Source organism: Herpailurus yagouaroundi, unplaced genomic scaffold, assembly GCF_014898765.1.
Source record: "Herpailurus yagouaroundi ecotype Mexico unplaced genomic scaffold, PumYag 197, whole genome shotgun sequence".
Lineage (NCBI taxonomy): Eukaryota > Metazoa > Chordata > Mammalia > Carnivora > Felidae > Herpailurus > Herpailurus yagouaroundi.
Genome location: NW_024412428.1, coordinates 7,264,071 through 7,292,048, shown reverse-complemented (window position 1 = coordinate 7,292,048; position 27,978 = coordinate 7,264,071). Strand labels below are relative to the sequence as shown.

At 49.3% G+C, this 27,978-nt stretch overlaps 1 protein-coding gene and 1 long non-coding RNA gene across 3 annotated transcripts in view; one reads left to right on the top strand and one right to left on the bottom strand.

Moving 5' to 3' along the window:
* FLT1 (fms related receptor tyrosine kinase 1) overlaps positions 1–23,908 on the top strand; it is a 175,750-nt gene extending 151,842 nt beyond the window's left edge. Inside the window, exons 22-31 of the mRNA XM_040448115.1 lie at positions 1,670–1,826; positions 2,256–2,353; positions 3,043–3,165; positions 4,900–5,011; positions 6,477–6,576; positions 11,923–12,028; positions 12,293–12,435; positions 14,888–14,972; positions 17,136–17,230; positions 20,794–23,908. Of these exons, the coding sequence (XP_040304049.1) occupies positions 1,670–1,826; positions 2,256–2,353; positions 3,043–3,165; positions 4,900–5,011; positions 6,477–6,576; positions 11,923–12,028; positions 12,293–12,435; positions 14,888–14,972; positions 17,136–17,230; positions 20,794–20,995 (1,221 nt within the window). The 3' untranslated portion in view covers positions 20,996–23,908. The remainder of the gene's footprint in view (positions 1–1,669; positions 1,827–2,255; positions 2,354–3,042; positions 3,166–4,899; positions 5,012–6,476; positions 6,577–11,922; positions 12,029–12,292; positions 12,436–14,887; positions 14,973–17,135; positions 17,231–20,793) is intronic.
* On the bottom strand, positions 12,907–18,849 carry LOC121012787 (uncharacterized). Of its 2 annotated transcripts, XR_005782300.1 has the most exons (3): positions 18,524–18,849; positions 16,858–16,974; positions 12,907–12,954 (listed from the first exon to the last, which is right to left on the bottom strand). It is a non-coding gene; the product is annotated as an uncharacterized LOC121012787 (long non-coding RNA). The 2 variants fall into 2 exon arrangements; XR_005782299.1 differs by lacking the exon at positions 12,907–12,954 and having other exon boundaries at positions 16,856–16,974.
* Positions 23,909–27,978: the final 4,070 nt, after the last annotated feature.

Sequence of the window (27,978 nt, the reverse complement as noted above, 5' to 3'; positions counted from 1 at the left end):
TAGACCTTTATTTATTTCATGGAGGCGGTTACCAATAAGCAAAGCTGAGTGGAGCATAGATTGGGAGTCAAGGAGGGGGTGAGGCAGCTCGAGTTTCTGGTCCCTGCAGACCCAGGTGCCCAGGCTGGGTCACCCCTGGGAGGATGAGGAAGAAGGCTGCCCGGAGAGTGTTGCCAGGGGCTGAGCCAGGAACAGATCTGTTGAACCCGTTCCTCCCCATACCCTTGCCAGTGCCGCTCCCCCCGCTGCCTGTGTGTCCCCAGGAGAGGCCTTGTAACCAATAAAATGTCAGTCCCCGATTGAACAGAACCAACTCTAACTGCCTCCGGGAGACACAATAACAAGGAATTCTAGTTCACCTGTTGTCAGGCACTGCGTACCTGTGCTGAGGCCTTCCGACCCGCCCGCAGTGCTCCCTGGCCAGGGGTCAGGAGCCCCGTACCCCCCCCCCCCCCACGGAGTCTGTCCCCCTCCGTCCCCCCTGTGGCTCCTTCCTCTGGCGGCTGTTTACTCCCACTGCGCCCTCTAGTGGAAAGATCTCTCCTACTTGGTGACAGTTCTAGGAAAGGCCACGCAAGGCTGCCTGGCTAGTTGCCCCCGCACCGGCTCGCCGTGCAGGTGCGTGAAGGGACCCCACCCAGCCCAGGCCCCTCTCCGCCCCTGGGTCGGTATAGCCAGCTAGCATCACCGCGCCAAGGTACACACGACACGAGCACATCGCCACAGGGTCACCGGGAGCTGAGCCTGCAGTGTCCCGGCTATGAGATGAATTCCCAAAGACGCTAGAAGTATTTTCTGGTTCCACGTGAACACCCCAACCCGGCACCTCCTTTCCGAGGAGTCCACCTACACGATAAGCTGATGGAGCTTTTCCAGTGAGGAAAATGGGACCCCCAGAACCTAGGTAATTTGCCCAATATCACATGGTTAATAGAGGAGCCAGATTACAAACCAGGGCGTGGATGTCCAGTCCAGGATGAGAGGCCTTTTCTGCCCTTATTAGGATCAAACTGTATCTTTGCTCTGAATGGAGGGGAGAAAAAGAAATGTTCACGTGCCGTCCTTCCCCAAACAAATGAGAGAAATTGAGAACCACAGCCTTCTCCCATTACCCACAGGGATTCTGTCAAGGGAAGCCCTACGTCCACTAGGGATTGACTTCTGTTATTCAGATGGTCTTTCACAAGATGGCGGGCGGTATGGAAAACGTGGTCAAGGGCATGGACTGGAGTTGGCCAGACCTGGGTCTTAGCTTTGCCATTTACCACTTGCATGTGACTTGTATTCCTTGACTCCTCTGAACCCGTTTTCTTCATGTATAAGCAAGAACTACTTCAGAAAATGGCTAGAAAGATTAAATAAGAAAACGTATGTAAGATTCTTAGTATACCGGCTCGCACAGAGTAAGCACTCAGTGAGCACCATTAATATTTCTTTATCCTGCCTAAGATGCTGTCTAGAAGCCCATTGAAAAGCAGAACCAGACTCTAGAAACCCAGGAAGAACCAGGCACCTGAGTGCCACAGGGCCCTTGCTACCAATTTGCTATCTATCCGTTCTGTGCAATGACATTCTCTCAGCTCAGGCGACTGCCAGCCTAAGGGCTTAGTTTCCTCATTGCTGTTCTGGAACTCTCTTTTTCTCCGTGTCCTTCTTGGTCTGTTCAAAGGATGCCGCATTACACATGGAGCCCAAGAAAGAAAAAATGGAGCCAGACCCGGAGCAAGACAAGAAACCAAGACTAGATAGTGTCACCAGCAGTGAGAGCTTCGCAAGCTCTGGGTTTCAGGAAGATAAAAGTCTGAGTGATGTTGAGGAAGAGGAGGGTAGGTATTAATTCCTTCCTGTCCTACAGTCTGAGATATTTTTACAACATACTGTGCATCTCTGAAATTTTTTTCTTATTTATCACCCTAATAAACATCCGTGGGAGACTTGAAGGGTAATGTCCTGAGGAGATAAGATTTGAATTAAGATTATTTACAGAGTTACTAATTTTGACGGGGAACTGTACAATTGTCTCCCCTCAGGGCTTTTTGTCTTGACGGATCATCCCCCGCCCCCATCCTTGGGTAAAATGGGCTGGAGGCCTGGAAAAATCTCGGATATTCATGTTGAAACTCCAATGCTCTTGAAACTGAACTCTGATCTGCTTGTTGGTTTGTTTTCTGTTTTGCTAACATTGTTCCAATAAACAGGGATTTGGTAGGATAACAAGAGCCATTACAAACAGTTACGCTTTTAATGCTTTCCAGATTCCGATGATTTCTACAAGCAGCCCATCACTATGGAAGATCTGATTTCTTACAGTTTTCAAGTGGCCAGAGGCATGGAGTTCTTGTCTTCCAGAAAGGTCAGCCTTGCCCTTCACTGTCTCTTTCTCTGCCAGGCCCGGAAGACGTACATATGGACACGCACTCATTTGTGCTATAAATCAATTGACTCTTCCCAGTATTTGCTTAACTTATGGAAATTTGTTGTCATGTGTTGTCATCAACAGATGCCTCAATTTGTCCTGATAGGACTGAGGAGTCTTGGATACCAAGGCATAGAACTTAACTCTGGGGGAAAAAAACCTCACCAGGTTTCAGATTAGACGAATGTGGCATCCATTCTCCACCTTGCCCTCCGGCATCTTTTCGGAACTGGCCAGAATCTCAGAATACACAACTTCACAGGAGAGCTTCTGTTAATACATCCCAGTGGGGTCCTCCACGGAACCTGCAGCTGGGTCACGATCCGACCTTGGCACCTCGGGATGAAAGGCTGGGCAGGGGGGGAGCGGGGGCTGGGGGCGGTTTTGCTTACTGGTAGAAATCGATGGCCAGCTTGGTTTACCAGGACGCTGGATCCAGGGCATTTTTTGACTTTGGGGCCATGGGTGTAAAGAAATGCCTTCGTGTTTATGGTAACCCCTTGTGCGTTGAGAGTCGCTTCCTTCATGGGAAGGAAGGATGCGAAACGGATCCTCCAATTAAGAGGAAAGGAAATCGGCCGGTGAGGTTAAGGAAATGCATTGATTACACAACTCTTCTCTTCTAGTGCATTCATCGGGACCTGGCAGCAAGAAATATTCTTTTATCTGAGAACAACGTGGTGAAGATTTGCGATTTTGGCCTTGCCCGGGATATTTATAAGAACCCCGATTATGTGAGAAAAGGAGACGTAAGTCGGTTTGATGTTTCTTGGGCTCACCCATACCCTCTCATCTTCAAACCACAGGTTCAGATAGCCCTGGGTAGATATTTACACGCTCCCTGAAAACCATCATGTGCTTTCTGTGAAGACATGCTGCCCGCGTGGCTGTGTCCCAGGGAGCCCTTGCGCGGGGCTCAGCAATGCCCCTTTCCCCTGGTCCTGGCCTTTCCCGGTTGGTACCTGTCCTTTGGGGCAGAACTTCCAGAGACCGCAAACCCGGGGAGTGTTCCGTGGGGCCCTGGTAAGACCATATCCTCACCTCCCCTTGACTCTTCTGGGAGTTCCCCTGAACCACTGGAAAGAACACCCTGGCCTCTTCCCTCAAATAAACCCGGGGGATTGATTCAGCAGGTGTGTATATCCCAGGAAGGGGTGGGGGAGGGTGTTGGTATTATCTTGCTGGGGAGGAAACAGTTTACCTCCCGTGTCTGCCCCCCCCCCCCGTCCCGGGGTGTTTTTGAACATGGTGTTATTTTTCACTTTGGGCGGGGACCTCCCGTGTCCTCTCTTCCCAGCCTGAGGGCTTAAGCCTATGTCTGGGCTCTGAGGATTGCTCCAGGCGTGGTTTTCCCACTTGACCAAGCACGCGGATCACCTGGAAGGGCTTATGGAAAGAGAATTTACTGAGCTCCCCACCCCCTCCCCCCCACCGGCCCCGGAGATTCTGATTCAAGGAGGCTTGGGTGGGGCCTGAGAATGTGCCTTTGTAACAAGTTTCTAGGTACCGCAGACACAGCTGATCCCAGGGCTATACTTTGAGAACCGCTGCTCCAACAGTCTCTTTTCCTAAAAGGAGAGCTTAGGAGCCCTGATCTGCAAAGCCTGTCGTTTTCTGTCATCTCTCTTTCAGCCCCTCTCACTTCCGTTTCACTGTCTCTGTCGTCCCTTATTTCCTGTCGAACCTCACCCGTCTCCAGTGGCGAGGCCTGAGGGGCCCCGGGTGGCTCCGTCGGTTAAGCGTCTGACTTCAGCTCAGGTCACGATCTCGCAGTCCAGGAGTTCCAGCCCCGCGTCGGGCTCCGTGCCGACAGCTCGGAGCCTGGAGCCTGCTTCGGATTCTGTCTCCCTCTGCCCCTCCCCCACCTGTGCTCTCTGTCTCTCTCTCTCAAAAATAAATAAAAACATTTAAAAAAAAATGTTTTTAAGTGGCAAGGCCTAATGCAGTGGGACCCCTGCTCCCCGAAGAGCAGGAAGATTCGTCTTCCCACTTGAAAACCAGCCACATGGTCTCCTAGAGGCGGTCTATCACCTTCCTTCCTTCCAACGCCTTTGCTCACTCCCCGGATTCAGTGACTTTTAAGATCATCTTTCTACATAGGGATGCCTTTCAAAATCCTCCTTCTTAAAAAAAAAAAAAAAAAAAAGCCCTGGAAATCATCAGTTTTCAGGATGTGTCCTCATTCAGGTCACTCTTTTCCAGGTCCCTGTAGAGCGCGCATGCTTTTTGTGGGGAGAAGGGCTTCTTCCAGAGTCATGGAGTGAGGACATGTCAGACACGTGGGAGGGGCTCACCCAACACTTACTGTCCCATTAGTGTGGCGCTGCACATTAGAAGGGCTTCCTCCATTCTAGGAAACCATAGCTGCTCTAGGAAATGATCTGTGGGCCAAGTGTTATCTGGGAGGTGACCCCGTGGGCACTTGGGTTGAACATGCTTTGTTTTCACGTCCTTCTGCTCAAGGCCCCCCTGCCCTTTTCTAGACTCGACTTCCTCTGAAATGGATGGCTCCCGAATCTATCTTCGACAAAATCTACAGCACCAAGAGTGACGTGTGGTCTTATGGAGTGCTGCTGTGGGAAATCTTCTCCTTAGGTAAATCTGGGGGAAGGGGGAGAAAGGGACCCGTACCGTCTGCCGCGCGTCCTCCGGGTAAATGCACCCTTGAGAACAGCATCTGAGAGACGCGTGGGTCCGTGTAGGGCTTCGGACCAGCATCACATCTGAAGTCAGGTTTAGCCAGTCTGACTGCTGTCTCTATCCTTGGCTCCTTCTCCTAATTTCTCGAAGTCTCGGGCTCCTAACGCCATGCCCCTCCCCTCCCCACATCAGCCACCTCTCAGAAGTTCTTCGGAAAGGCCCCACCAAGCACAGCTCAACCAGGGTTAGAGATGGGAGGCCTTTCTCGTGGCTCCGATATTAGCACAGCTAGCTCTCCACGCTGGTTTATGCAGGACGAACAATAGGAGTGCCGATCGTATTGGTTGTGCTTCCAGTAACATCCGCCATGGGTGGCTGGAAACCCTGTTCACGGCCCCAGGCACACAGATGTGCACAGAGCCCACGTCTGCTTGCGGACACACACGGATGCCCTGAGGCCTCCCAAGCGTGGGGTCTAGCCAGCGGTCTGTCAGACTTTGCCAAAACTCTGCCTTTCGGAGCGGCTTAAAGTCACCCGGTAACATCCCTGGTTTCCTGTAATGTGTGAAAATCATTCCCCTGCTTTCGATGACAGACACCTGCTGCTTTCAGTCCTTGAAAGCAGCTTGGCGGCCACAGTGGCCCCGCAGTGACACAGTGCCAGAGGCGCACGCCTCCCAGCTGCTTCCTACGGCACAGAAAGTGCAGACCAGCGAATGTTGAGACAGACGAGGTTCGAGGTCTGGAGCAGAGCAGGTTGGGAGGCGTCGTTCACTCCTGGCCCCCGCCAAGCGTCCCCCTAGAAGGGAAGGTTGTGTGGGTATTCTGGAAGGTAGAAGGCAGAAGGCAACGTCTAGGCCCCTCTGGCAGCCCCCCTGTCCGTGGGCCGTTCCCCCTCCTCCCCCCACCCCCCCCATTCAGCCTCGCCCTGGAGCCCAAGGCCCCCTTTCCCTCCCCCCCATTCAGCCTCACCCTGGAGCCCGAGGCCCCCTTTCCCTCAGGTCCCACACAGCAGCTAGTGTTAGTGCTTGGGTCCTGTAGGAGGTCAGGGAAAGTAGCGAAGGAAACCGTTCTCGCTGACGTGGGAATGATCCACGACTGGCCTATTCCGGGTCCCTTGTCATTTTAGAAAGAATCTCATTAACCCAAGGTATGAGTCTCTAATGACGGGATTTCTTTAGAGTTCCTTATGGGGCGCGGGGAGCCCCCACCCCACAGACTGGAGTAGCCACAGGACTGGCCTGTGGGCGTCGGACCCCCAGGCCCGTGGCCTCCCAAGGGTTTGCTGGGCTTCTCTGTGGGTGGTGTGGATGTGGGCAGCCATTCCGGTCCCTGGGGATTAACACCGGTTGCTCCCCTGTGGCCTTTCGCGCCCGGAAGCCACGACGCACCCTGTGCTTTCTCACACTGTGTCCTACAGGTGGGTCCCCGTACCCGGGCGTACAAATGGACGAGGACTTCTGCAGCCGTCTGAAGGAAGGCATAAGGATGAGGGCCCCCGAATACGCGACTCCTGAAATGTGAGCCCCCGGCCGCCTCCCTTCCCCATCGGGCCCACACCCTTCCTGCCGGCACACCCCAGAAAGGAGATGCGGTGCTGACCTTTGGGCTCCCAGCCCCGTTCAGCCACGGGGATGAAGGCCTAAAGGTCGCTAAGGTCCACCGTTCGCTAGAGACCCATGAGGGGGGTTTCACTTGGAATTCAGGGGAAGAGGGGTAGGAGAGGCAAAGGGGACTCTCCTGAACGAGGTAGCAATCCCACTCCGCGTCCTCCATACTCCATGGACGTGAAGGCTTCTCTGGACTCGTTTTAGGAGTGGGCAGCTGTGTGGAGCTTCTCGAGGGGGCTTCCCGCTTACCATCCTAGGACTCCAGGCCCCCCGGGAAGGCTATCTCCACTGTGCCAATGTTCGCCGGCCTCCCTGGGACGCTCTCTTTTCCTGAAGCTTTGTGGACGTTTCGCACGTGAAGGCCTGAGCGGGAATGTGATGACAGTTGCAGTTTTCTTGAGCTGCTGACAAGGGCCTGGGCCTCCCCAAGGCGGCACCACCTTTCCTGAACTGGCAGGCGGCCCTCTCGGTCCCACCCACACCATGGGGTCTTGTCAGAAGCCCCGGGATGGCCTTTGGGGAGAAGTCCGAGGGAACGAAGGAAGTGTGGGCTTGGCCGAAGTGCAAGGCTGCCGTCTCTTTCCTTCAGCCTCTGGCGACAAGGCTAGGTCAGACGCAGGACGAGGACGGGGGACTCGGGCCCATAAAGGCGGCGTCGGGGAGTAGCGTGAGTGCAGAAAGGAGCCGGGGGCACCTGTTCTGGTCAGCCCTGCACCGTGTCTGCTGGGTGACGGGCAGAGAGCTTGAGGCAGGGCTCCGTTCTGAGAGCTGGGACCGGAGCTAGGTCAGCCCCGAGGACGACATTCGGGCTGCGGGGGGGGGGAGGTTGAAGGTGTTGAAGAGGTTTTAATCGCTTGCTTCCTTTTGCTTGGTGGAGAGGGGGCAACCGCCAGATCCGATGTAAAATGAGAGGACTTTGCACTTGACGGTGTTCTAAGCGTCCCTCTCCCCACCATCCCCCGCCCCGGCCCACAGTTTCATCGGAAATTCCCAGAAACCTTGAGGGGCAGACAGGCAGATGTTATCCTCTGGATTTGATGAGTAATGAAGCTAATCCTCTCAGAAGTGATTTGTCCTCTGTCAACCAGGTAGCAGAGGAGACGTTTAGAAGCCAGTCTTTTGAACTGATTTCCCTGGCTCACGGGACTGTTAAATTAGAAAGATACCCCACATGCCTTAGAGAAGGGGTTTCTCTAATATGTCCACTGATGCTTTGAATATTTCCACTTTTCATATGATCTCATAATCACAAGACTGGTTCGCCATTACTAACCATAATCATAATTGCAGCCAGTATTAGGTAACGTCTAATATTTATTAACTAAGTAGTTATTTAGTGCTCAAGTGCCAGGCCCTGTTTTAAGTGTCGTTTAACATATATTAACTTACCTGATGCTCGTAACAACCCTCAACGTAGGCACAACTATTACCTCCAATTTACGGATAAGAAAACCAAGGCACGGAACATCTAAATGGTTAGCCACGCTGCCACGGAGGCAGTCTGAGCCCAGAGCCACAAACCTGCAGGGTCTAATATCTGTCCAGATTCTGGTTCAAAGTGACCCTAGAGGGACAAAGTCCTATCAGCTTTGGACTGAAAACCCCCTTGGACTTGATCAAAGCTTCCAGTCTTGGCAGGAGTCCCTCCCGGGTGGCACTTATAGCCCACGCGGCCTGTAGAGAAAAAGACGGCTCTCCGATGACGGGGTGTTTTAGAAACTCTGAAAGGCAGCAGCTTTGTGAAATGTTTGCTGGGCAGGCTAGACTTCCAGCCTCCAGCCACTCTCCAGCATTTGAGAGCTGATGTAATTTCCTTCTTGTGGGAGGCCCGGGTGGGGGACAGAGTGCAGCCCTCGGAACAGGCTTCTGTGACCTGAACTTGGCCTCAAGTGGCGTGCACTTGGGAGCCTGGGTGAGAGCTTGAGAAGGAAGCCCTTCCCCCAGCTGGTTTCAAGAAGGGCTCTTGGGTTGGGTGCAACTGGTGTCTCTTTATTAAACCTGTTTACTTAGTGATGGAAACCGTTCGACGCGGAGTGGCTGGTCCCTCGCCCAGGGCCTGTTGAATCAGATGTCTTTCAATAAGGAAATAAGCAAGGAATGTTTCCAATTTTTTTTTTTGAATTTCCCTTTGGTGTTTGCTGAGATGATTTGCGTTGGATTTTAGGCAAGAGGAGCGGAAACTAGAAATCAGAAACCAAGAATCAGAATAAAACAGCAAGTAGTTTGTAGGTGTTCCCTTTTGCTAGTTTCGGCGGAGAGGACCAGGGGAGAGTCCTCGCGGCAGCTCGCTCAGCGGTGAAAGGATGCTTTGCGGTTGTGGGGGGGGGGGGTTGTGCGGGGGCCCTGCATGACTGCACACCCTCTACTCTCAGGAACCACCCCTTCCCCCCTTCTATTTCAAAGCCTTTCTTGCTTTGCCTACCTTTTATAGACGATCTGTGTATGTATTTAACATCCTCCCAACAGCCTCCGAGATTGTTTATTGCTAGAAATTGCTTTGGATGATTAGGCTCCAGTGTGGGAAGGTGGGAGGGAGCAGGCCAGGGTTCGTCACAGCCAATGCAGGTAAACGTTTGTGCACCCGTCTCAGTAAATTAGTGGAATGTGTCGACTTAAAGGGAGATCGTACAAGACTGCAGACTGTCTTAGGCTACTTCAGACCTTTGGCCACTAGCAGGCTGACCCGGATTGCCGGAAAGGAGCAAGTGCCTTTGAGTCCTCACTCTGAGGCTGCCGGTCAGGGATAGTTAGGGACGCTGGGAACTGCGGCCCTTTCCTAGGTCTCCCAGAGAGAAGGGACAGTGGCCCAGAGTTAGAGAGCCTGTGTTCCCGTCCTCACTCCCAGTCTCCTATGTGTCTGCAAAGCGAGCCTCAGGAGGTCGACATTGGCCTTCACAGCTCTTGGGACCAGTTGACCCCCCACCGCACCCCCTAGGACTTAGGTAGAATAGATACAGTGGATGACATAACATGGGTGGGAGAGAGCCCGAATCATCTTCTGAGTACAGTCTTGACCCATCAGTTTGGACAAAGGCAGGAGAATTTGCAATTCAGACAAGACATCTTTGTGAGGGTCTTTGTCCCTTAATCAAAGGGTCTTTGAGGGTCTTTGTCCCTTAATCAAAGACCTGGGAGATCTACTTGCTGGGTATGGAGAAAGTAACCTCAGCTCCACCATCCAAGTATTAGCACAGCTTGCTTTCGAAGCCCAGTATCCACGGAGGGTGTCTGATGACCACATGGGGTCACTACTCCCCTGGGCACCTAAAGAGCCACACGCACCCGGACCGCAGTGTCTTGCCTCTCAGAATTGTTTTCGCTGACTGGGATTCTTGCCGTTAAGGCTTTGGCCAACATTGAAAGACAAGGGTACAAGACGGTCCCGTGGAGTCATTATTTCCTAGATGGAAACCCTGCCATCGATTGAGAGGTGTCTGGGACGGCTTCCTTTCGGATTTCGGTTCTAGGAAGAGCCGTGCTTCTTCCAAGTAACTGGTGTGTTTTTAACTTTTGGCTTGCGTGCATCACGTCCTCGATTATTCCTTCTTTTCACCAGCTGCCTGGAAGCTTGGAGCGCTGCCTCTCTCCAGCTACTCAGAGGCAGGACATAAATTCTGTGGTATCAGCATTGCCTGTAGTTTTTTTTGCCTTTTGTCTGATTTTCCCGTCCTCCTGATCGTGTTCTTTTCTCTTTTCGTGACCTGCCTATACTCCTACTGTCTGTGTTGGCCACCTCACGTATACTTTGAAACCAAAGAAGGATATCCCAGCTGGGAGAGGCTGGTGCAGACTGAAAGCGCATGTCTAAGAGGCGGCCGCGCGGGGGGTTCTCAGGCTTTTCCCAGGAACCCCCAGGTCCCAGCACTACAAGGAGTATCTGCAAGATGATTAAGAATTCATGGAAGGAAGCCTTGCTGTCTCGGGTGACTTCCTTATCAGTACTGGAGCGCTTACATGCCAGGCTCTGAGCTAGGTGACGGGGGTTGAGATGTGGTCCCTGCGCACATAGCGCCAACAGCTGGGTTCTGATCCCGTTCCAGATTCTGAGCACATTCAGCTTTTGATCCAACTTGGTCAGAGCCCTCTCTGGCCCAGATGACAGACAGTAAACTTCCCTTGAGGAGAGCAGAGCACCCAAGGAGCGTAAATGTGTAAGCCAGTCTGTGCAGGGGGCTCTGGCGTGTGTTTTCCAGGGACGGGGGCAGGCAGGGACCTGTATCCTCTCGACGCGGCCCAGAGAAGGGCCCAGTTACTTTTACATCTCAAAGGTCAGAGGAGAAGAATCATAGAGGAACCCTGTTGACATTTAAACCCCAGGACACGATTTGGTTTCTGTAATATTAAGACAGACGTTTCCCGACCTGTACCCAGTGCCCTGAGAAGCGTGGGAGGCCAGTTTGTAATGGCTGCTTTGAAATGCTGGGGTTGGCGGGGTGAGAGGGGATCCTCCACATGGAAGCAACCTGCTTGCAGCCCAAGGGACTCCTCATACTTGACACAGACTGTCACCCTTTGGAGGTGGCATGAGTCTCGTATGCAGCGCCTTCTCAACCAGTCTCCGCTGCTGAGCTCAGTAATGGAACTGGGGGGCCCTAGACCTACTACGTCCTTATTAAGCAGCCCAAGCCAGGGGCGCCTGGGTGGCTCAGTTGGTTAATAAGCCTCTGACTTCAGTCTAGGTCATGATCTCACCGTTCCTGAGTTCAAACCCTACCTCAGGCTCTGTGCTGATGGCTCAGAGCCTGGAGCCTGCTTCAGATTCTGTCTCCCTCTCTCTCTGCTCCTCCCTCGCTCACACACACACACACACACTCTCTCTCTCTCTCTCTAAACATTAAAAAAAATTTTTTTTAAGAAGGTCAAGCCAATTTCTTAAGAAATATAATATATATTTTCTTTCCAATACCTCTGCTCTATTCATGTAGAGCTTATGTCTTCCCCTCTGCAGAGACCTCAAGCCCTCCAAAAAACTTGGGTGGTGACAGGATCTGGAGGGCGGGGTTTGTTAGTCTGCCTTTCTAGACACGTTTCCCACCACCGGTAGGACCCCGGCCCAAACAGCCTGGGCGGGGAGGGGGGGGAGGGAAGGCGGGGGAGGGGTGCTGCAGGCCCAAATCCAAAAGTGAGGGCAAGGATCATAGGCCACAAGAAGAACTGTTATCTGTAGGACGATACCCATCACATCGCTGATGTGTGGGGCAGTCTACACCATCACCACTGCTCTCCAGCTATTTCTACCGTGCTTTCCCTCAACAGCTATCAGATCATGTTGGACTGCTGGCACAAAGACCCAAAAGAAAGGCCAAGATTTGCAGAACTTGTGGAAAAACTAGGCGATTTGCTCCAGGCAAATGTACAACAGGTAAAGCTAACCTAATCTAGAATATCAGAAGATATTCTGATACGCCTTTGAATGTAAGTCAAGGGGGGAGGTATTTTATTTGTTGTCTTAAGAGCTGTTAATAGCTGAGATCAGAAGCTAAAAAATAAATGTGTGTGCACGCAGAATTATCTTCCCCAAACACAAGAAAAATTGTGGACATGACATAGTGGAAGCTGGTATGTTGCACAGAAATAGGCTGAAATAGAAATCTGTACAATTAAAGCTCTGTCTTTGGTATTTTAGGATGGTAAAGACTATATCCCACTAAATGCCATACTGACAGGAAATAGCGGGTTTTCATACTCGTCTCGTGCCTTCTCTGATGACTTCTTCAAGGAAGATATTTCAGCGCCACAGTTTAATTCAGGAAGTTCTGATAATGTCAGGTAAGATTTCTTTCCTTCCTCAGCTTTACCTTATAAAATTTTCAGACAGAAAAAAAAGCTCACCTCCCAAATTCAAACACAGTTAACATTTTGCCCTATTTTGTCTCTGCGCATATACTCTGCATGTATGTGGTTCTTTTTGCCCAACTGTTTGAAAGAGAGCTTCGGGCGTTATAACGTTCTACCCTAAATCTTGTAAGATCTTTCTCCTGTTACATCAAAATTATCACACACAGAAAAAAAATGGTAGTTTTGTTTTTCAATGTTTATTTTTGAGAGAGAGACAGAGTATGAGCAGGGGAGGGGCAGAGAGAGAGGGAGACACAGAATCAGAAGCAGGCTCCAGGCTCTGAGCTGTCAGCACAGAGCCCAAAGTAGGGCTCGAACCCACGAACCATGAGATCAGACCTGAGCCGAAGTCAGACACTTAACCAATTGAGCTATCCAGGCGACCCTTGATAGTTTCTTAATATTATTAAATATTCAGGTTTCCATAAGTTCCCCAGATGTCTTTTATACCTTAAGAAAAAACAAAAAACAAATCAGCATCCAGTCAAGAACAGTACATTGCATTTTCTTTACTCTTATTAAAAAAAATTTTTTTTATGTTTATTTATTTTTGAAAGAGAGAGAGACAGAGTGAGAGCAGGTGAGGGGCAGAGAAAAAGGGAGACACAGACTCTGAAGCAGGCTCCAGGCTCTGAGCGGTCGGCACAGAGCCCGACGCAGGGCTTGAACCCACGAACCGTGAGATCATGACCTGAGCTGAAGTCGGACACTTAACCGACTGAGCCACCCAGGTGCCCCTCTTGACTCTTATTTAGAATAATCTTACATCTTTCCCCCCCCCAAGACTTTTTTTTTTTTTTTATGAGACCTTAGATAAAATAATTTGTTTTTCTTACTGGATACACTAACATACCATTCATTACTGTAGAGGAAAATTGGAGAAGGGACAAGGGAAAATGTATGGATTCAGTGTCTCCACTGGGTGCTGGGCGGGGGTCAGCTCTTCAGTACTAACGATTATACGTGTGTCAACACGTCATTACCAGTGGCTCTGTGTGTATCCCACATCAATGCCAACAGTCATATATGAATCAAACATCGCTACTAATGGTTACGTGTGTATCATACACATTCAGCACTGATGCTGTGCGTGGTCTGGGACTGTGCTGGGCTCTTTGTACAAAGCATCAATTCCTTTAATGCTCAAAACAATACTATACGGTAGATATTATTATTACCGTTACACAAATGGGGCCCTTAAGGCTCCATGGAAGATAGCGTGCCAAAACTGTGTGCCTAGAAAGTGGCGGAATAGAGTCTGTGACCCAGGTATTTTAACACTGCGTCCTTGTTTCCATGCAGTTAGGGCTATGTTTAGGATGTTTAAGACTATCCTGTGGGCCTTCTAGTGTCTTCATCTGCAGTAGGCACAACCCCAGAGCTTTGACCTCAGTTCAGCCAAGCTGGGCAGGTGACCAGGGGAGGCATAGCTAAGGGTTGGGCCAGTCTGAAAAGACTGACAGCCATCTGTGACAGGCCGAGAAGTCCAGTGACCAGCCCCGATTTGTGGTAATGGGTTACATGCCGGTGGCACTGCTCCTTCTCCGTGACCAGCCCAACAGGCTGCAACAAATGAATCACCCATTTCTTTTTAAAGACAAGAAAACTAGGTCAGACCGAACACATTCGCAGTAGCTGATTGTGTCAGAGATGAAGGAGGGAAGCTGTCAAAGTTGTTTGAGCCCTTTCAGGGGGTTGCTCAGCCTCCGACCAATGAAGCGCTCATCTAGAAATCGGGCCTTGCAGATGGTGACAGGGTTTCAGACTGAGAAACTCCGTCAGTAGGTGAACTTGCCCGAGGAAGAGCCAGATGGTGGAGATCTCTGCCAGCCTTCCTAGTGGGTCATCAACAAAAGGTCAGGAGGTAGTTATAGGGAAGACACACAGTTACAACCCATTTTTCCCAGTCTGTAATCAATCCCAGGACAGAATATACAAGACTAGCCATTAAATCAGCTGTGTGGCCTGGAGAGGTCATTTCATTGGTCTCCTCACATCCTTGGAGAAGTAGGCAGCTACACATTATCAAGTCACCCCCCTTTGCTGGGCATCATTTCTCTCCTCTGTAAGATACGGCGTTTAGACCACGAGATGACTCGGGTTTCTTCTGGGCCTGACATTTCCCCAGTTCCACCAGGGACTACAGGCCTAACCACTACTGAGTCTCTCCAGGGTCCCTATGGGATTTTGCTCAAAACTGTGCAGTGTGGATTGACAGCCGTAGGGGGGAAGTGGCCACCACTGTCAGGATTCCCAGGAGAACACAGCAGGAAAGTTCCAGTACTCTGGTTCATCTCAGCTGGGAGACAGTGCCCATAGTCCCCCGACGAATAAAAACTAGATGCATTTTCCTATGCTGATTATCCTTCTGCTTCTTCCTCAGATATGTAAATGCTTTCAATTTCTTGAGCTTGGAGAGAATCAAAACCTTTGAAGAACTTTCGCCAAATGCCACCTCGATCTTTGATGTAAGTGATGGGATTAGCCTACTTAGTGCACTATGGCAGGACCCTTTGCCAGACTCTTACCCAAACACAAGCTCCAGTAACCTGCTGGCTCCCAGTTCATAGGGGTCAGTAATGAGTGGCTCAGCCAACAATTTCAGGGGACAAGACTTAGCCAAACGGAGCTGATGTGAAAACAGGTAATTCTGTGGTTTGACAGTGACCTAGAATTCACTCCAGGGTCCAAGTCCTCACCTGGTCATAATTTAGTCCCTTGGGTCACAGTTTAGTCCATAACTCCATGGTGGGTTTCTAAGCTTCTTAGCTATCAATGATGGAACCCTGTCTTCAGATTAATGGAGGAATCCAAAGCCGTGAGTAGCTGGGTCTTCCTGATCTAACAGAAAGCTCTCTCATAAGAGTAGCCTACCTCGGCCTTACGTCCCTCCCACTAGGGTTCTAGAGGCTGAATAGCCATGTTCCCCCCCCAGCCACGATGGGAGAAGTAATCCGGAACAACCTGGCAAACCCAAGGCCCCACCCAGCTTGTACTTGGAAGCTCTGGGCCTTGAGGTTGAGAGAGTAAGGGGAGGCGAGGGAGAACCGGGCAAGGGTACACTTTGCTTCAAGACCCTTACACTCAAAGTGATCTCCAGGCCAGGTAAGCACGGTTGCCACTAAACGGGCTAGGAATGCGGAATCTCAGGACCCACCCACACTCCCAGAGTCAGACTTCGCACTGTCACAAAGTCCCCAGGGGACGGATGTGAACAGTGAAGTTTGAGAAGCAGGGGTGATGCCCACGTCCCATAAAGGGCCTGGAAGACCCGCCATGGTGTGAAGGTGATGGCCACAAACCCAGTGGCCTGGAGATTAAAAAGCACCAAAAGCTTCTCAAACGCACTAGATAAAGAGGAGAAAGTGATCAAAACATTTAAAAACATGACAAATAAGTCATACAAAAGTAGCTGGAAATTTTGTTTTTCTGCTTTGGTTTTAAGTGCTAGGAAACGACACTGAGCAAAACACGGAAGACTTCTCTCAACCTTAACCCCCCGCACCGGGATTCAGTGGGGACTGCAAGCTCCTTGGCTTGCTTAGGCTTGTCTACTGATGATCAAGGACACAAACACAACCCAAGGGAGACTCAAGGGTGGCAGGAACAAAGAGTCCACTCACTGGGAATGCTGTGTTAGCACAGTAAGGAACACCTGCCTAAAACCCGATGCTAAGGATGAACCAACGAGAAAATGGAATGTTGAAGGGTGCCTGGGGGCGCTCAGTTGGTTGAGCGCCGAACTTCGGCTCAGGTCATGATCTCACGGTTCGTGAGTTTGAGCCCCACGTCGGGCTCTCCGCTCTCAGCCTGTTTCGGATCCTCTGTCCCCTCTCTGGCTGTCCTTCCCCACCTTGTGCTCTCTCTCTCAAAAGCAAATAAAACATTAAAAAAGTCAATTAAAAAACATGGAATTGTGCTGGAAACCATGACAGCTGAGGGTCTGACAATTCCATAGGAGTCATAAGAAAAAAAACAGATTTTTAAACCATGTCTTCATAATTTCTTGGTTGTTGTTGTTCGTTTTTGTTTTGTTTTGTTTTTTTGTTGAGAGAGAGAGAGAGTGTGAGCAGGGGAGAGAGAGAAAGATCTCAAGCAGGCTCCAAGCTCAGTGCAAAGCCCAACATGGGGTGTGATCCCACAACCCTGGGATCATGACCTGAGCCCAAATCAAGAGTCAGATGCTTAACTGAGCCACCCAGACGCTCCAATTTCTCAGAATTTTTTGTGTGGTACACCTTTTGTGTGGCCACCAGAGAACAACATACCCATAGATGATAGTCATCTGCCAAAATTCGTTTTAGTGTATGTAGGCAATAATTTGTATAAAAGTTTACTATAAAAAATGCTCACCTGTTACTTGCAGTTTTCCCTTGTGTTTAAATGCATTTCCTTCCCCTTCGGGGAAGAAGGGCCTCCAAGTCACTGGGAATAACAGGCATTGCTTGCGACAAAATGTAGATTTGCCCCCTATGGAGAAAATGCTTTGTCTTAATAGGCAGGTGAGGACAGAGCTTGGGGTGACTTTGAGTGCGCAGCCAAGTGGTGTCCCCCCCCCCAACTCAGAGTGGCCCCCTCTGGGTGAGGCAAGAAGTGTAACCCTTTTTCCTCAACCCCCCCCCCCCCAACAGGATTACCAGATGGACAGTGGCTCTCTGCTGGCCTCCCCCTTGCTGAAGCGCTTCACCTGGGCTGAGAGCAAACCCAAGGCCTCACTGAAGATTGAGTAAGGAAATGGGGGGGGGGGGGGTCTTTTCTATGATCAATCGATGGAGGGGTGTGAAGGAAGATGCTGGGGAAAATGTAATGGGGACACTTGAGGGCTACTTGCCTCCCTGAACTACAGTGTCCAGGCATTGCAGAAAAGCACTATTTTCCCCCTCAGAAGGGCAAGAAGGAGGGTATAAAATCAGGGCCATGAGCACCAGAGCAGAGAAGGAAGCCTGGGATTTAAGAAGTGAAAACATGCAGAAAACTCCCAACAGAGACAGGCAGTCCAAACGCGTGAGGCACAGTGACTCAGTTGGAAGGAGCCTGACATGCCCACCTGTGAACAGTGCCTAAGTCAGATGGAGACGTGCTCGTGGGGGCGGGGAGGGGAGCTAGCCTACGATCACAGCCTCGGCTGGCAAAATCTGTACAGGAAGCGTCACAGCCCTGTTTTCCGGTAGTAAGACATGCCATCCCGAGACACCAACCCTTCCAAACGAAAGCTTGTTTCCTGTTGGATCCTGGCATTCCATCCCTACAGTGGCCGTCGGCAAGTACCGTTGGAATTACTTAGGCTCCGGCTTTTTATTCCACTGGCCCTGCTGTCACTTCAGCTTCTCTGTGCTCGTCTCTACCTGGGAAGAGCACCGGACAGGCAGACTATCCATCAGGGATTCCTTCCTTCCCGCGTTCAAATGCCTGCCCTGTCTACCCCAAAGTCAAGAACCTGACCGTCTTTTCTTCAGGAGCCACACACAAAACAGCTACTCAACCCTGCCACTGCAGTATAAGAGCAGCCATCAACAACGTATAAACAAGGAGATGTGGCTGTGTTCCAATCACCTGTATTTACAAAAACAGGTAGCCGTGGCCAATGAGCACAAGAAAAGATGCTTAAGGTCACGGGTCATCAGGAAAATGCAAATCAGCTTCACCCCCCACTAGGATGGGTAGAACCAAAAAGTTGGAGGTGGTGAAAGTCTTGTGCGTTGCTGGTGGGGATGTAAAACGGTCTGGCCACTTGGGGAAACGGTCTGGCCGTTCTTAATCAAAAAGGTTAATTAGAGTTACTCTGTGACTCAGCAGTTGCCCTCCTTAGGTACACACCCACCCAACAGAAGGAAAACTTAACGTTCACACAAAAACTTGTACACAAATGTTCGTAGCAGCATCGTTCATAATGACCCAAAGTAGAAGCAAGCCAAATGTCCTTCAGTTGCTGGATAAAATGCAGTAGACTCATACGATCGAGTATTATTTGCCAATAAAAAAGTACGCGGTACTGATACATGCTACAACGTGGACAAACCTTGAAAACGTTGTTAAGTGAACGAAGCCAGTCACCGCCGACCACATGCGGTAGGCTTCCATTTGCATGAAACGCCGGGCGCAGACAGATCTGTGGAAAGAAAGTAGACCAGTGGTTGTCTAGGGCTGGGGGGTGGGAAGTGTGGGAGAAGGGCAATTGGCTATACTAATGGGTATGGGTTTTGGGGGATGACAATGGCCTGAAATCAATTGTGTTGATGGTTGCACCATCTATGAATATACTAAAAACCATTCGGCTGGACCCTTTATTTTTTTTAATGTTTAATTTTGAGAGACAGAGACAGAGCGCAAGAGGGGAGGGGGAGAGAGAGGGAGACACAGAATTGGAAGCAGGCTCCAGGCTCTGAGCTGTCGGCACAGAGCCCGACACAGGGCTCGAACTCACGAACCATGAGATCTTGACCTGAGATGAAGTTAGATGCATAACCAACTGAGCAACCCAGGCGCCCCTCAGCTGGACACTTTAAACAGTGAACTGTATCTCAATAAAGCTGCTTAAAAACAAAACAAAGCATGCAGGTGACCAGCCCACAGGTTGTAGTTTGCTGATCTTGATCTAAGTCAAAAGATCGCTCCAAATGCCTCTCTGAATGATATAAATCCAAAGGGTGGGAACATGGCCAGGCAAACATCTGCATAGTTTCCTGTTAACATAAGCACAATGATGATCTCAGAGTGGAGTCCCCTCAGAGGGTAACAGATTAGGGGACCCTCACAAAGAATAAGTATACACAGGAGGAAAGGAAGCAGGATACCACAACCTTTTGTTTCCTACTTTGGAACACTTACCTAGATCTTTGTGAAGGAAAACTATTGCACCCTCCAGAGATTAAAAATATAGATAATGCATGTTGGGGAGCCTGGGTGGCTCAGTCGCTTCAGGATCCAACTCTGGGTTTCGGTTCAGGGCATGATCTCATGGTTTGTGAGTTCAAACCCTGAATCGGACAGCACGGAGCCTGCTTGGGCTTCTGTCTGTCTCTCTCAAAATAAAAAAAATTTTAAAAAGAAAATGCTGGACGTGTTAGTCCAGAACCAACCTAACTGTGGTGGCGCGTCAGGTTTCCTCATTCTCATCCCAGCTATTAAGAAACAAACGTGAGGGCTCCCGGGTGGCTCAGTGGGTTAAGCATCTGACTTTGGCTCAGGTCATGATCTTACGGTTCGTGAGTTTGAGTCCTGCTTGGATGAGCCCCTGCTCCTCTCTCTGCCCCCACCCTCTCTCCCCTGCAGGCTTACTTGCATCCTCTCTCAACAAACAAACACGAACGGACAAGAGAAGCTTTTCTTTCTTGTTTATCTATCTTATGCTGGGTGCAAAATACAGAACCAGAAGCAAATTTCTCCTTTGAGCCTTGCTAGTGACAGAGTCCCGTGACTTAAAAGCTTTCCAGAACACAAACATGATGGGGAGACAACCGCACTAACCTTTTTGTATGAAGCTCTATTCATTTCTTGATGCTGTTGTAACACGCGATCACAAACGTAGTGGCTTAAAGCGAGAGAAACGTACTCTCTTGTAGTTCTCGAGGCCAGAGGCCCCAAATCAAGGTACTGGCAGAGCCACGATCCCTCTGGAAGGCCGAGGGAGAATCCATTCTTCACTCTTCCCAGCTCCTGGTGTCTCTGGGCATTCCGTGGCTCGTGGCCACGTGTCTCTGCTCCACCTTCAACCCCCCCCCCCCCCCCCGCCTTCTGCGTGTGGCTGTGCATCTCCATCATCCTCTCTTACAAGGACACACGTGGTTGTGCTCAGGGTCCGCCTGGATAATGCAGGCTAAGTTCCTCTTCCGCAGATCCTCAGCTCCACCACCTCTCTCACCCTGGAAGAGAATATTCAGTCCTTTGCCATCTCCAGTGCCATTCACAGGTTCCAGGGATTCTGGGGGCGGGAGCATTTTTCAGCCCACGATGGTGGCTGACTGGTCCAAGGACAGGGGAGGGCCACGTGTGTCCTGGAGGGATTTTCCACCCGAGATGACGGATTTGCGGCATCTGGTCACACGGTCTGCCGCCCCCCGGCCAGTGGAAGACGTCATTCTGCCGAGTGCCACCGAGCTGGGAGTAGAGGGGCAGCGTGCAGCTTTAGGACAGAGGGCATCTGCCCGGAGGTGGGGATGGGGCTCAATAACCGCCAGCTGTAGAACAGCCATGAGCAAATGACCCGGCGGGAGAGAGCGGACAGACATCAGTGTTTGTTTCCAAGAAATCAATTTTGTGCATTTGTTTTCTTTTCTTTCCTTTCTTTAGCTTGAGAGTAACCAGTAAAAGTAAGGAGTCGGGGCTTTCTGACCTCACGCGGCCTACTGTCTGCCATCCCAGGTGTGGCTACACCAGCAAAGGCAGGCGCAGGTTCACATACGACAACTCCGAGCTGGAGAAGAAGATTTCGTCCTGTTCTCCTCCTCCAGACTACAACTCGGTGGTCCTATATTCCACCCCGCCTGTCTAAAAGTTCGACACGTAGCCTTATTTCTAGAACCACACGAGTATTTATACCCCCTGAAAACTAGCTTTTGCCAGTAGGACACATACATACATGTACACCTTTACCTTTCCACAGGAGCAAGCTGCCTTTTGTGATTTTTTTTAATAAGTGCTTCTTTTTCTTTTTGACTAACAAGAATGTAACCCCAGATAGAGTAATAGTGATAAGTAAAGAACACCACTGGTAAAGCCTCACGTTAATTCAGTGTGTTAGAGAGACCCTGACTTCCAAGCCCAATGACTTACCTGCTCCTGCCCCCGAGACCGCAGGGCGTTCAGTGATTCAGGAGATGCACCGATCATGCGAGGCAGCATGGACTCCACGGGGCCAGCCACCAGCAGCCTGGAACCGGGAGGCAAGGAGCCGTAAGCCGGCCCGCGCAGTGTCTCTGGGGTCCTCTAGCAGATGCAACTTCCGGGGAAGGAGGAGGAGAAGGGAGAAAGGAAGAAGCGAGCAAGGAGGACAAAAGCACTGGAGAGAATTGGCGCCACCCTGTATGGGGAGGGAGTAGGTGAGGGCTGTCCCCCATGACACTGCAATGGCTTCCGGACCCGCACCAAACCCGGTCCACACTGAGAACCCACCTTGGGGAGCAGACAGGACAGAGACACGAGGGGACATTTTCTGGATTCCAGCAGGCAAGTAAAGGACAAGCAATTTTTTTCTTTTTGGCAACTACAAATTTTAAAACGTTAGCTGTGGGACTGGATCTATGCCCATTCCCACATACGGCACATTTTAAAATTTCTAGCAACGGAGCGTGGTGCTCAGATCTGAGCCTGGACTGCAGGCCCCTCTAGTAATATACACTGAAAACTCACCCTGAGCTCGGCTGGCTCCACGGGCACCATGGCCTTGCACTTAGATTGCTCAGAGTAAGCTCACTGGAACGGGTTTGGTCTGTTAGGGTTACCTGTGGGGCTTTAAGCCACATTTTAAAAGTTGTCAGATTCTATTTTGAGTATTAATATATAATCAAGACACTTTTTTTTTTTTTTTTACACTAACCTGTTTTGTCCAGTTAGTTATAAACGGAAGCTGAGGAGGATGAAAACAAAGAGTCCTGCGGAGGGTTTCCTCTGTACCAAAACCAGGATAGGTGGAACGAAAGCGGGATGAGCACAGTAAAAACCCCATCTCTTTACCACCCAAACCAACTCGCGGGAACAGTTGGGGCCCAAAGGAGAGGAAGCCAATCATGTTTCCTTTTTCATGGGGATTCTACAACCTCATGCTGGTCTACTGGAAAGATGTGGAAGAGTATTAACCAATGTTTATTAAGCACTTTATGCTCCTGGAGAAAAAAGGTGATATGTAATTTATGCAAGATACTTTTAGAATTGGGACTCAGGATATTAGTTATTGAGCCATCAATAGGAGAAAAGCCTCTCTTCATCTGCTTTGGCCCTTGCCTTGGGTCTGAGAATGATGGAAATAGGGAGACAGGGTACAAAAGGGTGCCTACTCTTCAGGGTTTAAAGACCCTGGAACTCTCAGCAGGCTCTGATGCTGTGTATTTAGGACGTATGTACCTTCTAAAGCCAGTCAAAGCTGGACAGGTTAACAGTGAATTGCTGCTTCTGGTAGAGACGAGTGTGCTTCCCTTTACGGCAAGTAACTTAACTCTAGAACCTGAAATATAATAGGAGAATCTTTACTTCCTTCCCTGTGTGTCACATTCCTGTGTCAAGGTTCTTAGTCTAAAGAGACAGGACAGTCAGCACACCCCAAAAGGAAGGAAGCAGGTGCTCCAGTGGGGATTCTGCTGGAGAAGCGTCTGGCCAGCAGAGAAGTGAGGCAGGCCTCTCCACCAGGACCCCAGTCCAGACAAAATCAGGCCAGGGCCAGAAGAGGGGAAAAGCTTTTTTCTTCCTCGTCTTCATGTGCACAAAAAGCACCTGTGACAGTCGGTGATAGTATCAATCAGGTAACCAGAAGGAGGTTCAACAGGGAAAAGAAAAGAAGACCTCAATCAGCTTTGCCGATTTTTCATATCCGATAAGGATCCAGCAATGAGTGAAAACAAAAACCTTAACTATACGTACAGTATCTTAATTTTGATAACCTAATTAATTCTTAATTGTTCAAAGACCCTAGTAATATCATCTTTCCAAAAGAAAAAAAAATCTTCAGAATTTATGTTAATTCAGCTGCTTCACAGACTCAGGTTTAGAGCCTGCGTGAGTCCATTGGTCAAGATGGTTCCGTCTAGAGTGTTAACACAGAAAGGAAAACGGAAGCTCGCAGTCATGAGTCCACCCAGTTGCAACGTGCTTGCCACAGACTGGTTCTTTAACCAGCACTGGACGTTAAACACTAAAAACTGAAACACTCATTAAACCATGGTATTATTAGAACCATTTGGCATTTATGGCAAACATAGTTGGCACAATCCTTTCAGGATTTGTGAGAGCATGTATGTGTCACAGTGTGTGTGTAACCAGTGTGGGTGGAACGGGACTGAAACCATATGGAAGTCTGTATCTAGTTAAGTCTAAGAAGCGATGCTCAGACCTTGGTTTTAGCTTGTGAAACAAATTTGTCCAAACCCTGAAAAAAATGTTATGTAGGTCTTCTAGCTGTGCCTGGTTTCCCAGCCCGTAAAGAATGTCAAACACGAACAGACACTTGCCAGTCCCTTTTCATTGCAAAAGGAGCGCAACTTGGACTGACAGTGGTAGTAACTGTATGTGTATATACGTGTGTGTGTGTTGTGCGTGACTATTTAAGGAAACTGGAATTTTAAAGTTACTTTTATACAAACAAGAATATATGCTGCAGATATAAGTAAGACTTAATTTGGTCCTACATCTCTAGTCACCATGAATGTATTTTGTACGCTATCTTCATATAATAAAGTTAACTTCTGAAAACATCTACCTGTTTTCTCCAGTTTGCTTATACGTGAGAAAAAAAGGTGTGTGGGGGGAGTCACAGGTTTTTCCTTGGGGGTGGAGGGCCGGTGTCCTGGGGGATCTCCTTAAATACCAGTAGTGAAACACAGCACAAGGAAAATCCAGCAAGCCCTCTGAAGAGAGGAGCAGAGTTTTCTCTCAGTACCACAAGATGCTGCTCTAAACCATCAGGGTGCTGTAAACAGTAAATCAAAACCACAAACCAGGCACATCGCCCAGAAAACAAAACACTAAAATGAATACAATTAGAAGTGAAATGTACAGACCGAGTACAAGCACTGGCTGCAGATGGAGGTACCCTCAATGAAAGAAGAGGCGGGTTTTCCCCAACACTAATTTTCAGCTAAGAAACGATTACCATAATTACAGGATGTGTGTGCGCGCGCGTCTGTGTGTATATTAGAGGTCGTACGCAGGAAACCATACAGAATAATTAGGCAGAAGCCTGAGACACGAGAGCTTCCCTAAGAAAAGTACACTAGCCACATACTGTTTTCTGTGAATTACGTCGTCGACACAATCATCGCCAACGGACATGGAGTAAGTGACCAACAAATTGTCCTCCTAAGCGGTCATACCGTCACCTTCCTGAAAACATCATGCAGAAACTAGATTGGAGACATATGTGGGAAAACAGGTCTACTTTTTTGGGGACAAAGGCAAGAAAAAGAAAAAGAAAAAACGACCCCCCCCCCGGGGGGTGTGGGGGTGACCGAAGAGGGCATACGGCGTTTTATCTTCGTGAATCAGAAATCCTTTAAAAACAGTATCGGTTTTCATAACAGAAGAGTAAAGTCACTCATTTAAGCACATGATTTGAAGAATGCTCGAGGAATTGGTTCAGAAATTTTCTCGTGACTCTGGAAACTCACAGGACATTTGGGAATTGGTTTTGTTTTCCCTTTTCTCCAGCAGAAGGATCTCCCAGTAAGGTTTATCGGACTCCTCAGTGTTAAACATACTACCAGACTTCTGGGTTTCACAGGCCAGGAAATTTTACAAAAATATCCTGGGTTCCAACGCAGGGATGACTAACCTTCTATTTTCTCAACGAAGGATATTTTAAGGGAGAAAAACACAAAACCAAAACAACCAGAGGCCACAAATTCCCTGTTCCTTGAGCTGGGTGTGGTACACAGGTGTGTTCACTTTGTGATAATTCATGGAACTATGAACTTATTTGCAAGCTTGTGTGTATGTATGTGCGTACTATTCTTCGATACAAGATTATTAAAAGGAAAAAAAACATTTAATGCCACAGTTTTCACAGATGACCGATTTAAGAGAGTATGGGCTTCCTCTCAGACGAAAATATATTAACTTCATGTGCCAGCAACTAGTCTAAGTGCTTTGAGGAATAAAACTCAATTTCCAAAGCAATCCAGTGTGATTGGTACTATTAGTTACACCCGCATCAATGGGAAGACTGAATGAAGTAATCCAAAGAGCACTTCAAAATCTCACCATCACATCTACCACCGGCCTGCACCTGTAGTCACATGCTCTGCCTTCCTTTCTGGATGGTCAACCCAAGACCTGTCCTGGCACGCCTGGATTCCTTCCTGTACTCAAGGACACAACTCCAGCAAGTCACTGCTCCCTCACCCCCCATCAATGTGTCCCTCTCCCATCAGATCACACAAACATGCTATTACCCCTCCCATGTTACAAAAACAAACAAAACCTTTCATCCCTACTTGCCTCTTCAGCCACCGCCCCATTTCTTTATTCTTTACAGCAAAATTCCTTGATGTAGTTGGTCTCCATTTCCGAGTTCACCCCCTCAAGTACTCTGAAACCCACTCAAACCTGGCTTTCAGTGTTACTCACTGAAACCGCTTTTGATAAGGTTACCAGTGACGAGTGACCTGCAAATTGCTAAATGCAACAGCCAGTTTTCAGTCTCAATTTTTGTTGACTCATCCATTTGACACTTATTCTTGAAAATACCTTTTTCACTTTGACTCCAGGACATCAAACATTTTTCTTCCTATTTCACTGGTCATTTCCACCCCTCTTAACTACTCTTCTCTCTTCTCTGACCTTTGAGCACTGACTGTTCCAATTACCCCAGGGTTCTGTCCTTGGACCTCTTTTCCTCTCCGGTTATACTAACTCCCTTCATGATCCCAACCAAGTTCAGGGCTTTAAATGACATCTGTATAATGACTTGCAAACTACACATACAGAGCAGATCTCTCCAAACTCACTTGTATGCCAATATTAAATTGAGCATCTCTTAGGCTGCGGCAGACCGTGTTTTCCAAAAATAGTGGCGACCACAATCTCCCATCTCACGTGACCTTTGGCAACATGCTCTTGCCACTTCCCCATCGAATTCTTCTCCCCTACAATCAGACAAGCCTTTGTGACTCACTTGCGATCAACAGAATGTGGCAGAAGTGACACTGCACGGCCCCAAGGCCCAATCAGAAAAGATCATGCCCTTTCCACCCGAGGCTCCTGGTACACTCACTGTCCAAAAGCTCCCGCTAGAGACCCAGTGGCCGTGACTGGAGAAGCCTGAGCCACATGGTGGGCCCACGTGTAGGTGCTTCCACGGACAGTCGCCAGCTGAGCCCAGCCTTTAAGTCATTCAGTCTGGGTGCCAGATCGGAATGATTTCAGCCCCCAACCACTGAAATTTTCCCAGCAGAGGCCCCAAACATAATGGAATAGAGAGAGATAAGCCATCCCAGCTGTGCCCTGTCCAAATTCCTAACCCACAGAATTCCTGAGAATAACAAAACGGTTGTTGTGTTAGGCCATTAAGTCTGGAGTCACTCATTAAAAACAGCCAGTAGCCACAACAAATGCGTAGTAAACATCTTAAACTGAACAGGTCAGACCAAACTCCCAATTGTCTTTCCTCGCTCCTGTGTCCTTCTTGCCCACCCTCCAAACACACCCTTTTCTAGAACGCTCTCTTCCAATTTAATAGAATCCTCCGTCCTGCCCAGCAGAGGGTCAAAATCGGAACAGTGACTCTGACTTCTTTTTGCACTCCATATCCAATAACTGGGACATCCTTTTGGCTCAGTCTTTAAAACATATTCAGAATCAGGCACGTGGGTGGCTCAGTCGGTTAAGCGTCCCACTCTTGATTTCGGCTCAGGTGTTGATTTCAATTTGTGACATCGAGCCCCGTGTTCAGCTCTGCGCTGACAGGATGGAGCCTGCTTGGGATTCTCTGTCTCCTTCTCTCTGCTTCTCCCCTGCTGACCCTGTCTCTAAAAATAAATAAATAAACTTAAAGAATAAAAAAAGGGACGCCTGAGTGGCTCGGTCGGTTGAGCGTCCGACTTCAGCTCAGGTCATGATCTCACAGTCTGTGAGTTCGAGCCCCGTGCGGGCTCTGTGCTGACAGCTCAGAGCCTGGAGCCTGCTTCGGATTCTGCGTCGCACAGCCCCTCCCCGCCACCGTCCCTGCCCCGCTTGCACTCTTTCTCTGAAAAAATAAACATTTTAAAAAATAATAAGTTAAATATATTCAGAATCCAGTCACTCCGTGCCACCTCTACCGCCCGAGTCCAAACCCCATCATCTTTCACTTGAAATATCACGAGAGCTTCCTAACTAGTAACCAAAGTGATCCTTTTTAATTGTACCAGGTTATTCTCCTCACAACCTTTCTTCTCTTTTCCATGTAAGCACCAACATGGTCTTACAATGCTCTACAAAGCACTGCCCCCTTCCCCATTACCTGATTTCACTTCCTACTTAGTCCCATTGGCCCTTACTCCAGTCACATTGGCCTCCCTGCCATTCCTCAGATATGCCCGGCACATTCTCTGACCTAGAATTCTTCTCCTTCCCATATCCACATGGCTGGCTCCTTGCTCAAATACCACCTTCTCCATAAGACCTCCTACCCAGATCATCCGATCTGAAATTCTAGCACCACCACATTCCCCACATCGAGAGTTGCAAGATTAGACAAACACAGGATAACCAATTAAACTTGAATTTCACACAAATAACTTTTTAAGACAAACATGTCCCACGTAATACTTGAGACCCACTTAACGCTAA